The following is a 12,436-nucleotide window of genomic DNA, read 5'->3' as shown; positions in this document are numbered from 1 at the left end:
CGGTCTCCCGCAGGCGCTCTGCATGCGCGCAGGTGCACGGGCGCATTCCCGGTGCTGTCCGGCCCGCGGCGCCGCGGCTGGGGGACGCACGCTGCTGGGTGGCGTCCCGCTGGCAGGACGGGGCTGCCCGGGCAGGGCACTGCCAGCCCCCGCGCCCACCCGCCTCCCCAGGCGCTCCCCTGGGTACGTACCACCTCCTCCGGCCGGGCAGCGCAGCCCGGCCTGCCCGGCAGCCCTCTGCTCTCGCCCTGCCGATGATTTAAGCCCACAATTACCCCGAGAAGATGAAGGCTGGCTTTAATTGCATCCCTTTTCTGGAGCTACCCAGCTAGGTGCCCGTGACACGGATGCTGTCCCCGTCTGAAAGGCACTGTCCTGCCGCACAGACGAGGCAGTCCGACGCAGGGAGAGTCGCGCAGGCACCAGCACCAGAGGCAGCTCAGGGTGCTCGGTCAGCGCCGGGGTTTGCAAGCCAGCCTCTGACTGCCGCCGGGGCCAGGGAGCTGCGCGTCCGAGGCAGAAGCAGCAGACTCCAGCCCGGCAAGCCCTGGGGAGCAGGGGGGGGCTGCGCTGCCGGACACGGCCACGCGCACCCCCATCTCTGCCGGACACCGCGCAGCGACCACGCAGCCCGGGGCGCCGCCGGGGCGGGAGCCGGGCGCCCGCGGGTGCACCCTCGCCCTCCCCAAACGCCGGCCTCCGCAGCCCGGCGGAGCCCCCCCGAGAGCACACATTTTTTCCATCCTTCAGAGGACTGCTTTCTATTTTAAGTCCAGCCTCTGCTGGCTCTGCATCTTTCTCGTATGGCAAAGAAAGGGAGCGCAGAGAAGACAGACAAAAGACGTCAGTGAGTGAGGAGGCGGGGGGGGGGGGGGGCGCCCACTGAAATGCCCCAAAACCCAAGGAATTGGAGGCACCATCACGGTGGCCCAGGTGTTTGCTCAGCTTTTAAAAGCATGTGCAAAATGAAGAAGCCCCACTGTAGACAAATCCCCTTCTGCGGATACACTTTAATTGAGTTTTATGCTTTGAAACATATAAGGGATAGAAAAAGAACAATCATTTTTGTCTCCATTTAATTAGAGAGTAATAGATTTCCCTGCCTAATGTATCTACAGGGAATCTCGCTATGATGAGCTACCTACCAATGCGGGATTACTCTGCGATTTGCTCCTCTTCAGGAGGGCACTAATTAGTGTCTGGACAGCCGAAGGCATAAGAAGGGGTCGGGGATGGAGCTCCACATCCTGCCACGCTCCCGTGTCCACGGGCCATTTCTGCCGGCTGGCGCTGCCTGCAAAGGGTTAACGCGCTGCGACAGCGTGGCTTGGCCCCTTCCTCAGGCATTAACCCTTCCGCACAGGCTGCAGCCGAAAGCCCCTGCCTCTCCGGTTGAGTTCGCCCCGTGGGGTGGCCTGGATCCATGCCCTACGCGGGGGCGACCCCCGCCTCTCCCCCCTCCCCTCTGCTCTGACGCCGAGCTGCAGCGGGACGTGCCCGGGGGTGATGGGCGGTGGGTGACAAGCCACTGTCCCCCGGCGGCACCCGCGCCCTGCGATCTGCTCTGCTGTCCCGGGGGAGGCAGGGAGGCACGGGGGCTGCGTCCCGGCACCCCAAGCCTCAGCCTCCGAGGGCTCTGACCACGGCGGTGAAGGGAGCAGCCCAGCCGACCCCGACACGTTCCTCCCTCCTCTCCCCATCTGCCTTTGGTTACCCGGCGCGGCGGTTGCATTCCTCGCCGCTTCGTAAGCCCGCTCGCGAGCTGGGGGTGCCGCGGGGGAACGCCTGCAGAGCGAGAGGCCCCCGAGACCTTCCCTGCTCTGCCTGAGCTCGCTCAGGCCCCGGCCGGGTGCTGGGGCGGACACCTCCACCCGCCGCTCACCTCCTCCCTGCCCCTCACATCTCCCAGCCTCCAGCCCTCCGCATCCTTCCGCAGTGCCCAGGGCGAGGAGCCTCTGCAAGTCCCCAGCGGCTTTTCCTCTCCTCCAGCTGGGCAACGACAGGCCTCTCCCTCAGGACAGCAGACCACGGGGAGAGAGAGGAGTGGGGCTCTTTGGACCACACACAGCACCTGGCACCCAGGCAGACCGGGCTGACAAGCACTTACGTAGTGACCACAGTCACCCTACCAAACACACCTAAGCTTGGTGAAGCCGTATGGCACTGTCTGCCCGTGGCAATCCCAAAATAAAGAGGCTTTCACCTCTACCCCCTCCTGCCCCCAAATCATCCCTCACCCAAACAAAGAACTCGAGGCAAAATAACGTCACAGTTTTCTCCTTGTTACGGCCACCCCCAACATTGGAGATCTCACCCACTGCTACTGGCGCGGGGTCCTTGGCTGTGTCTCCTGTGGGGCTCGGTCAGGTGAAGGGGCCGGAGACCCTGCAGAAGACAGCGAGAATCCCGCAGCTGCGCACAGGCTAAGCGGGGCTGTGTGGGAACGCGGCTGCACGGTAACGGCAGCTCCAAACCTCTCCACGGGCAGCCACAGCCAGTATGGAAGCCATGACACTGTTGTTTCCCCGCCGCTGTGGTGTCCAGGCGGTGAAATGAGATGAAAATCCTCAAGTGATGATCCAGGAAGTGCAAGTCCTAGGTCCCTGTAGAATTAGCCAGAGCAGCATCTTTGATCTGCTTCACTGATGTAAGCAGGCAGAGTTAGGCCAGTTCCTCTAAAGTCAGGCCTGCTCTGTGTCCTCTGCTGGTTCAGAATCCCAGAACCCTCCCAGATGTCCTCTGAAGCTGATTAGGACGTGCCGGTGCGGTCAGTGGGTGACGTCACCTCACAGTGCGTGTAGGCAGCCCCAAGCGCGGACCAGAGGCTCTGCCGTCAGGGCCTTGCATCTCCGCCCTGACGTCAGTCCAGGATCGGGGACGCCAGCGATATCGACCCGCAGGGTCTTTCTGTGGCAAGGACAGAGAAAGAACAAGGCAAACTTGTGTCTTTGACACCAGAGTACGGCCAGGTTTTGGTGCTCGTTGGAGCAACTAACAGGATAGCTGCAACTTAGCCTCGTGCTTCAGGGCAGCGAGAAAAGGGGGGCCAGGAAGTAACCCCTTGCTGGCCCCGTCAAAGCATCACAGCCAAGAAGGCCAGTGGTTGAATGCAGCCCCCTCCAATACCTTGCAAAGCAGGTAGTGCTCCCACCACAGTGAGTTTATGCTGCCATAACTTTGTCTCAAGAGTGGATCAGAAAATTCCTGCTCCCGGCTGCCTGTCTCAACCCCTGGCAGCCCGCAAGTCCCACAGCCATGTCGAAGCCATGCTGTAAGCATACCCGGTGAACAGATCTAGACTCAAAATAATCCCCTTCTCCTTTCCACAGCACTATTTTTAACCCCAATCCTGTTCACAGCCTGGCCTTAGTGACAGTTGCGTCAGCACAAGTGTGAAGATGGCGAGCTGTGGCTGGGTCTCCCGAAACTGTGTTTTGTTATGGCTGAGTTTTCCATCTTACGTGAGAGCCACCTTTCACAGGAGGCCTGGGAACCCCTGTCTTGCCAGGGAGCTGAGCAGTGTGAAAGCTGCCCACGGGGCATCACCACCATCCGCCATCTCAGGTGGAGGGGGCTGAATCCAAGCTCCCTGCTGCGAGTCCTCTGCTTTCACAGGCTGACTGCGAAAGCTGCGTGTGCCACAAGCCTGCCCCTCCTCTGGCTTTCTTGGCAGGTTTCATCTTGGAAAAGGACAGAGCTGGAAGAGCCCTGCTGAATTGCCACACTGAGTTTATCGGTCCCTCCACTATGGCTGGGTCTTCACGATCCAGCTTAGTGTTTGTCCCCTTCTCCTCCTCTTTAGGACCTCAGGATATCCAATGGGAAGCTACTGCTGGATGGTCTGGTCCAAACCGATGCTGTGAAGAGGGCCAAATTCAAGGATACATCGAGTTGTTCAGGGCCTTTTCCAAAGAGGGTTTGATTCTCCCCAAGGATGGAGATCCTTGCACCACCCTGGGCCCCCGTCTCGGGGCTGCACTGCTCTCCTGAAGGACTGGGGAAGTTTTTGACCACCGCACAGCTCTGAGCACCGGACACCTCGGTGCTTGCAGGCTGCGGGCAATTCACACGACGTTGTTCTAACAGCAGCCCTGCAGTGGACGGGTTTCCTACAAGAGATGCCCCTTTGGCCAGCGGAAACATGTGGGAGAACGGGGCAGGGAGCAGGGGCATCTCGGCACCCCAGTCTCCCACACTGCCACGTCTGCCCTGAAGGAGGAGGAGAAGGGGCTGCCTGAGTTGTCCTGCCAGGCAGGACGACAGTGGCTGCAGGACAAACTCACGCCTGATCCGCTTTTCAGTGCTTTCACGGGTAGTTTATTGCAGGGCAGAAAGATGGCTCCGGGTGTCACACAGCCCCTGTCCACACTGCTCGAGCCCAAACACATGCCACCCTCCTTCCCGCCCTGCCCCGAGCCCGCGCAGCCCTGCAGCGGGGCATCCCGCCGGCCCCGGAGACGCAGAAGCTGCGAGAGGCAACTCACCAGCAGCCGACTCGTCCTCTCCCGTCGGAAGCCACCCATCCTCGGTCCTAGCGCCCCCGAGATGTCCCCTGCGAGGGGGGACAGGCGGACAGGGTCCCCTTTGGCCCGAACGCCGAGGTGGGAGTGGGGCTCCCAGGAGGCAGAGCCTGCGGGTGCTGCGCCCGGCATCGTGCTGCCCGGGCGGGAGCGGCGCGGCCGGCGGCTCCCGGGGCGGAGAGCTGGGCCAGGAGCGGCTCGGCTCCACCAGGAATTCACTGGGAGGAGGGCGCGGGGGGGAAGGCCCGGAGTTATTTTCCCTGCGATCGCAGGGCCTGGGAAGGCGAGATCTGGTGTGGGTCGGTGCCATGGAAAACAAAAGGGCCCGGGGGACCGGGAGGGGGAGGAGAAGCCCGGGCCGGGCCGAGGGAGCCTGCAGCCCCGGTCCCTGCAGCGCGGCCGCTTCCGCCGCTCGCTGCAGCCTCCAGCGCCGGAGCCGCCGCGGGGAGGGAGCACTTGGCCTGCGGCCCCCGGGAAGCTGCCGGTGCCGGTGAAGGGACGGGCGGGGGGTCCGGCCGGGGGAGGCGGGGGGCCCGAGCCGGCGGGGCTCGCGGCGGCGGGGGGCAGCGGGGGCCGGTGCCCGGGCAGGGCTCGCCCGGGGCCGCGCCGGGGCCGGCGGGCCGGGAAGGCAGGGAGGGTTATTCACGGCCCTGGTATGCGCCGCGCTGCTCCGGCCGCCGGTGCCTCCGCCGCCCCCGGCTCCCCCGGCCCTCCCCAGCCGCGGGGCAGCGAGCGAGGAAGCCGGGGAGGAGGTAACGGTGCCTCCGGGGCGCTCCGGGACCTGGCCCGGGCCCGGCGGGGGGAGGAGGGGGGGACTGCGGGGGCCGCTCCGCCGCGCCGGGGGGCAGCTGGGCCCCCGGGGGGGCTGGCGGAAGGGCTCCGGGCTCCAGGGCCGGGGATGGCGCTGCGAGGAGCGGGAGACGGAGCCGGCAGCTGCGACCGGGGGCGGAGGAGCGGCCGGGCAGCCCCCGCGGCGCGGCCCCCCCGGAGCTGGCCAAGCAGGGGCAGAACAGGGCTCTGCCCCCGGGCTGAGCCCCCGGCCCGGCTCCCCGTGTGTCCCGCAGCAGCCGGAGCAGCATGTGCTGGTCAGGGTGAAGGGGATCTGCCCCTGCAGACCAGGAGCCACCACCTGGCTGGGCAGGTGGGGCTTGGGCCTCTGCAGGGCACCCCAAAATTAAACCATCCGGGGGCTTCAAAAATCCAGCCCCCCTCATGCTGCTGCAGTCACATTTCCTCTAGCCCCAGGAGCCCTTTGGGATCCTTCCCCATCCCTTGAACCCCAGCCCTGGTCTCATCTGTCCCCGTGGAGCCCATAGGAGCAGGATGGGGCCCTGCATGTCGCTGTTTGGCCACCCCACCCCAGCTTTTGCAACATCAAGTCTTCTCCCCCAGTTGCTGTGCAGGGCTTCTTATTCAGTGTCTTTACTGCCAAAAAATCTCCCCCCTCCTGCTCCAAATGACAGGGTTGGGGAATGGAAGTAGCGGCAAAACTTGCCTACAAGACAAAGGGGTCTCTCTGCCAGCTCCTTGCAGAGCTGCAGTTAACCTTTTGCATGGTGGGACACAGCTACCATATGTCGGGAGCTGTATGTGTACATGGTCCCCTTTGCAGGAGATGCACAAGGGCAAGACAGCAAGAAGGGGAGTAAGGAGTTAGCACGGAGATTAGAAGCCAGAAACATTTAGCTCTAAAGACTTCCAGCAGTCAGGGACCCCAATCTCTCTTGCTGAGGAAAAGCCATTTAGAGGCTGTTTTTTTCCATGACATGGAAAATGTGGAGATTCTGGGTTGGTTTGAGGTCTGAAAGTGTGCTGAAAATCCTCAAAGCGTGATAGCTGGGGGAAAGAGGGCAGCTGAAACTGTTTCTGAAAGTATTTCGCTGCTCTGGGTGGATTGATTTTGGTAGAAATGGAATAAACTGTGCACCAGGAGTTCAGGTAGAAAGAACACTTTCCATTCAAAATCTGAAGGCATATAGGGTTCCCAGAACAGGATGTTTACCTGGGGAAAGTGTCCCAGGGTGTGACATTTTATGAAAGATTAATTGAAGACACATTTGCTAGCAGGGGAAGTAAACGTTTTAGTGAGAAGTTTTAGGTCAGCTCTTCTCACATAGGTATTTGACGGCTCTGCTCTTTGCATGGAAATGCCTTACTCAGATTAGGGAATATTTTAAATAGCCTTCTTACCACACCAGCTAAATTTCTGTGGATAATCACATGGATGTTTCAGTCCTTTGCTGTTTCCTGTTATTACTTGGCAAGGAGAAGCAAATCTCCAACTCAGCTAGACCCACAGCCGTGTCCCAGGGAGACAGAGGACGTGGCATCCCGTTCATTCCCCCCCGTGTCTCTGTTCTCAGGAGGAAAGATGAATCTGCTTCTCCGCTGCCTGGGCATTGCTGCTCTCCTGGGGTCCAGCCTGGCCTGCCCCGGGACCTGTGCTTGCTCCCTGAAGAAGAATGGGCGCCTGCTGGCAGAGTGTGCCTACAGGGATCTGCAGGAGGTGCCGGAGGGGCTGTCGCCCAACGTGACGATCCTCACTCTGTCGGCCAACAGGATCAGCTCGCTCTGGAAGGATTCCTTCTCTGAGGTTCCCGAAGTGCAGTCGCTGTGGCTGGGCTACAACCAGATAAGCTCCATCGAGCTGGGCACTTTTGCACAGCTGGTGCATTTGAAGAACCTGGATCTGAGCCACAACAAGATTGTAGATTTCCCCTGGAAAGATCTCCGCAACCTCAGTGACCTGCAGATCCTGAAGATGAACTACAACCGCCTGGCTGGGCTGCCCCGGGATGCCTTCTACTCCCTGAAGGATCTGCGGTCCCTGTGGCTCAATGACAACGACCTGACCACCCTGGCAGAGGGCACTTTTGACAACCTACCCTCCTTGTCCCAGCTGCAGATCTTCAACAACCCCTTCAATTGCTCCTGCAAGGTCTTCTGGCTGAAGAAGTGGACCGAGAACACCTCTGTCTCCATCACCAAGGGGGGGTCTATCCTGTGCGTGGCTCCCAGCAGGCTCAAAGGGAGGGCTGTAACAGACATCCCCGACCACTACTGCACCGCTCCCTCTGTGCAGCTCACCTACCTCTCCAATCTGGACAACACTGTCATGTACGACGGCCTCACCCTCACTCTGCACTGCAGCGTGGCGGGCACTCCTCCACCAGAGGTCAGGTGGAAGATCCAGACCTCCAGCCGGAGCATCGAGATCAACAGGCCCAACGCGGCAAGAGACGGAAACATCCTGCCTCCCAGGCGCAATAAGCAGAGCCAAGAGCACTTCCTGGTCTTCAAGAACGGCACCATGGCCATCCCCAACTTCAGCAAGGAAGATGAAGGCATCTATACCTGCCTAGCTGTCAATGATGTGGGCATGCGTGAGGTCTCAGTCAACGTGGCCTTGGCTGGGTCGGAGAATCCAGCCGATGACCTGCTCCGAAACGCCCCCCAGGCCAGCCACCTGGGAGGCCGGAGCTGCTACAAGGGAGATGAGTTGGATCCCTCTGGTGCCGGGGAAAAGCTGGTGATTGTTTACCATATGCCAAGGGAGTCAAAGAGCAAGGCTGGAGTAGTGCCTCAAGTCTGGCTGGGGACCCTCCTGCTGACTTTGGGCATTGCTCTCTGTTGTTGAAGGAAGGAGGAGGAAACAGTGCCTTGGGGCTTCCCTCTCTTTCTGTATCATTTATCTTCACGTAGTGCCATGCGTTTGCTGAGCTTCTGGGAACCGCAGGAGATCAGGAGTCAAAGGGGATCCGAGACTCAAGCCCAGGGCTGCTATTTCAACCCTTCATTAGATGGGAATCAGGGCTGGGCTCCATTAGTTGAGAGCTTCAAACAAGCTAGAGTGAAATCAGATCTGAGGGCAGATCTTCACCGTGCCTGCCTCCTTCCAGGTGTTCAAATCTGCCACCTACTAACTTAGCTCCCCTCCAATGCCAAAGTGCAGCTGCAGGAAAAAAAGGCCACCCTTGATGGGGGGAAGCGGCACCCAGCCTGGGAGCCCGTCTCTGCCACCACAAGCCCTCCTCCATCTGCAATAGCGCGCAGCAGTGAGGGAGGGGAGGCGATATCTCGCAGAGAGGATCTCATCAGTCCACCGACACATAAGGGAAGCAAAGATAAGATCCCAACAGCGAGCCAGATGGCCAGACACCTGGTCCCTTTGCTAGCCAGGCACTTACTGTCCTACTACCAACCTCATGCTAAACACTAAGAGTATAAAAGCCAGCCTGAGATTGGAGAAATAGCCTCAGTACGGCGTGCTGGGGTCGCTGGGCATGTGGCTCTAGGTGGACAGAGATAACAGCAGTGCTGTGTAAGCAGTACAGGTATGCTGGGGAGGAGCAAGGGCATGTTGTACCCGGCCGTGGGCTCAAATCAGGCTCTTTTTGCAGAGCAGTGGAAGCTTTTCCACTGTCTTCATCCCTGTAGGAGCACAAACAGCTCCTGCTGGCTGGATCCTGGGAGCATCCAAGGTGTCTGCACCCTTCCCAGGCATGGAGGCTCTCTGCATTTTGCAGGATCAGGCCCTGCCACCCTCTCCCAGGTGCGATGCGGTTGATTCTCACCTCCCTTTCGCCGCTGAAGCCTGCTGGGCTGGGCTGGACCCACCGAGCTGCACTGCTCTGGCTCCAAACCTGCCTCAGAGACTTCAGCAACAGGAGGGGAACTGAGCCCAGAGAGACCCAAATCACTTCTCAGTGCTCCTCTCTGAAGGGAAACAGAGCAGGGGCTCAATGCTGCAAGGGGAGGAACCGCTGTGGGAGGAAGAAAGATTGGTAGCTGGAAAGCCAGGAGGACAGAGAGGCTGAGCTGCCCTGTAGCACTATAAACACCATTTTCCTTAGCGCTTTAGCATTCCCACATGGGACATATATGCTGTGCCCGTGTGTCCTGGGGTGGAGTGGGGGAGCCTGTGGTCTCACCCCCCAACCCCGAGATACGGGCAGTCCCGCTCTTGTAAGGCGAAGGGCTGCGGGTTCTCTCGTCTCGGGCAGGACAGCTCGTTCCCTGCTGCGTAGCGTACTCGTTCCCTGTGCCTTCTGCTAGCGCTGCTCCTGCAGGAGCTATACAGATTCCTGCAGCCAGCGTTGCCTTGTATCCAAAGCTGTACGGACATATCAAAGTACTGAGCACAATAAATATCTTTTTAAACAGACTGGTGCAAGCTGCCTCTGTGCTGCCCCGAAGCCCCCCAGACCCAGCAGTAGCCCCGGTACCAGAGAGCTCAGCACAGATCCCCTTTGCTCAGGTGGGTGGGGGGGGTGTGCATGTGTGTCCCTACCCTCTCCCCCCCACTTTTGCTTAGCCATGGGGAGACACAGGAGGGAGGAAGCCCTTTTCCACAGCCCCACATGAGTTGTAGCCATAACTTCTGCCTGCCGTCCCCACTGCAGCCTGGGCTTGCACGTGACTATTAAAGGCTGGATATGAAAGGGAAGGGGATGCAGTACCCCCTTTCCCTCCACCTCACCTGAAACCCTCTCCAGACCCAGCCTGCACTGTAGCATCCCCCCATGATGGCCCTGGACGGAGGGCATGGGGTGCCCAGAAATCCCCCTGCCCCCCGGCTCTCTGCAGCCTGCATGGGCAGGGGAAGGCAGAGCCAGCAAACACCGCAGCAGAGCAGCTGTCTCAGCGCTCCCAGGCCTCAGCACAAGCTCTCCAGCCTCACAATTTGGTCTACAGCCGATTCGCAGCAGCTCCCTTTTGGGGAGGAAATGGGCACGGATGGGCTGGAGCTATCCCTCACCTGCCTCACGCCAGCCTTTCCTGCAGGAGCGGGTCTCCGTCACGTGCGTGCGCTAAGATCTCTGCGAGAGCCCGGAGAGGCAGGAGCAGAGCGCCCAGCCTAGACGCAGCCGGCACTTCCTCATAGGAAAGGCCTTTGGTGCTAACAGGCGGACACATATTTTTCCCATTACAGGCAGAAAGGGTGAAAAAGAAATCCCAGCCCAGACACAAGTGCTGGAAGGCTAAATGCCAGGAAGAGAGTTTCAATTTTGTTTCATAGGACTTTTAAAGCTTTTAAACCATGACCTTTCCAGACTTACAAACTAGCTCGTCCCACAGTCCCCTCAATGTTACTAAAACTGCTGCCGTCCCCTCCCAGGCTGCATAGGAAAAGATGGGTACGGCACTTGCTCCTGCAATGTCAGCTCTGGTTTGGAGATGGGGATAAAAACATAAACAGGCGGTTGGGCTCCCAACAGCCATAAGCCACGCTAGAAAGTCTTCTGGTCACATTATGAGATTGCCAAATTGTCAACTTTGCCAATAAAAATCTTTCTGAAAGCAGTCAGATGCGGCCCTTTCTCCCTGGGTAACCACCTGCAGAGGATGCCGGTGTCAGAGACAGCTGCTAGCCAGGACCCTTTGCACAGGGGCTGGAGCTGAGCACAGCCGGCTGCCTGCGCAGCACCAACCACCACCGACCGCGGCACCAGCAGCCCTCGCAGAGCCCTTGCGCCCAGCACCACTGCCCCTTGCTTTGCTGAAGCAGGTGGCTGTTGTGCCTCCAGAAAGGTAAGTGGCTCCGTGCTTGCCAAGTTTCCATGTTTGCTTGTAGCTCTTACTGCAGGTTATTAGCAATATTAAGCATCCCTCATTTGTAACAAACGGGCACTCTGCCAGGCAGCTCCGGTTTCAGATGCAGTTGTAATCCCGTGCTTGGCACCACCGTCCTGATTCACCACAGAGCTGGGAGGTGCTGGACACCGCTCTGGGGGAACTGGACAGAGCCAGCCCCAGGCAGCAACTGTCTCATGGCCTTGTCGAGGTTGCTCGTGAAGCCAGGATGGTTTACATGGAGAGAGAGGAGGCGAGATGCCTCCATGAACAAGGGCAGCTCTGCTCACCCCCAGGGCAGGCTGCTTGTGTCAATGGGGAGAAAGAAAACACGGGGAAAAATGAAGCCACCTCCTCCTGTCCTCAGCAGGGCTGTCATCCCTCACCTCAGCCCAGCCCGGTGCCTGCCAAGACTGCTTCAGCTCCGGGAAGCTGCAGGGAAGGCTGTGCTGCTGTGTAAACAGATGCACAAATCCAGCTCCACCCATGGCCCAGAGCTGTGCGAGATCTCAGGCGTTACCAAGGCCTTCCTCGATGTCCCAGCGACCGGGAAGCCGGCGATGTGCTTTGAGTCACATGCCTGTGCTAAAGGACCGGCTGCAGGGAAGAAAGGCACAGCGCTGGCCGTCAGCAGGCCCTTGCCTTCAGGTGAGCTCCTCCACGTGCTGCACAACCTGCAGCGTAGCAGGTTGCAGCCCCTGGCACTCGCCCTCCCTTCGCCCGACACCCACAGGACGCCCAGCTGTCCCCAGCAGCATGTCGAGGCACCCTGGCTCTGCCGAGCGCTGTGCCCAGGCGTGCAAACACACACATGTACACCCCACCCTGCAAAGCCCAACAGGAGGAAAGCAGCAGGAGTTCCTCCTTGGGCTCCCGCCGTCCTAAAAAGGACCAGATCTGCCTCTGCTGCCACCGATGTTTGTTTGGTGGCATTGTACTGTGTGCCAGACACTGATCAAATCTCAGCAAAACTTAATGCTGCAAAGGGCTGCTCTGTGCATCTGCAAGGTGATTGCCGGGGCGAAGGGCTCAAACCACGCGACAGCGTAGACCCCCTGGAACGGAGTGGGTGGCACAGCAGCCCTGCTCCACACTGGGAAGAGCAAGGCAGGCCTCAGTGTCACAGAGATGCTTGTTTTAGCACAGCCAGGCTGAGGCATTTGAGATGGTGTTAAGAAAGAGTAATTAGCCACTGGTACGACTTACCAAGAGAGCTGTCAGGTACCTGCAGCTGTTTGGCTGAAGCCAGATGTCCTCCCAGCCACTGAAGGCAGAATTCAATTTCAAAGGACGTGTGACACCATGGGAAGAGGTGATTCAGCCCTGAAGCAATAGCCTGGACA

At 59.7% G+C, this 12,436-nt stretch overlaps 1 protein-coding gene and 1 long non-coding RNA gene across 6 annotated transcripts; one reads left to right on the top strand and one right to left on the bottom strand.

Moving 5' to 3' along the window:
• Positions 1-891: 891 nt before the first annotated feature.
• LOC135329377 (uncharacterized) lies at positions 892-4,601 on the bottom strand. Its single transcript, XR_010390815.1, has 2 exons — positions 4,485-4,601; positions 892-2,907 (listed from the first exon to the last, which is right to left on the bottom strand). It is a non-coding gene; the product is annotated as an uncharacterized LOC135329377 (long non-coding RNA).
• A 109-nt stretch (positions 4,602-4,710) lies between these two features.
• On the top strand, positions 4,711-9,684 carry ISLR (immunoglobulin superfamily containing leucine rich repeat). 5 transcript variants are annotated; one of them, XM_064517618.1, is made up of 2 exons: positions 4,711-4,813; positions 6,884-9,684. In XM_064517618.1, the coding sequence occupies exon 2, from the start codon at positions 6,892-6,894 to the stop codon at positions 8,155-8,157; it is 1,266 nt and encodes a 421-aa protein (XP_064373688.1). In that variant the 5' UTR covers positions 4,711-4,813; positions 6,884-6,891; the 3' UTR covers positions 8,158-9,684. The 5 variants fall into 5 exon arrangements, with proteins under 5 accessions (XP_064373688.1, XP_064373687.1, XP_025972115.2 ...); XM_064517617.1 differs by having other exon boundaries at positions 4,714-4,819; XM_026116330.2 differs by lacking the exon at positions 4,711-4,813 and adding an exon at positions 4,882-5,004.
• Positions 9,685-12,436: the final 2,752 nt, after the last annotated feature.

Source organism: Dromaius novaehollandiae, chromosome 10, assembly GCF_036370855.1.
Source record: "Dromaius novaehollandiae isolate bDroNov1 chromosome 10, bDroNov1.hap1, whole genome shotgun sequence".
Taxonomy (NCBI): Eukaryota; Metazoa; Chordata; class Aves; order Casuariiformes; family Dromaiidae; genus Dromaius; species Dromaius novaehollandiae.
The sequence above is the reverse complement of the archived record's forward strand: the minus strand, read 5'-3'. Positions and strand labels throughout refer to the sequence as shown.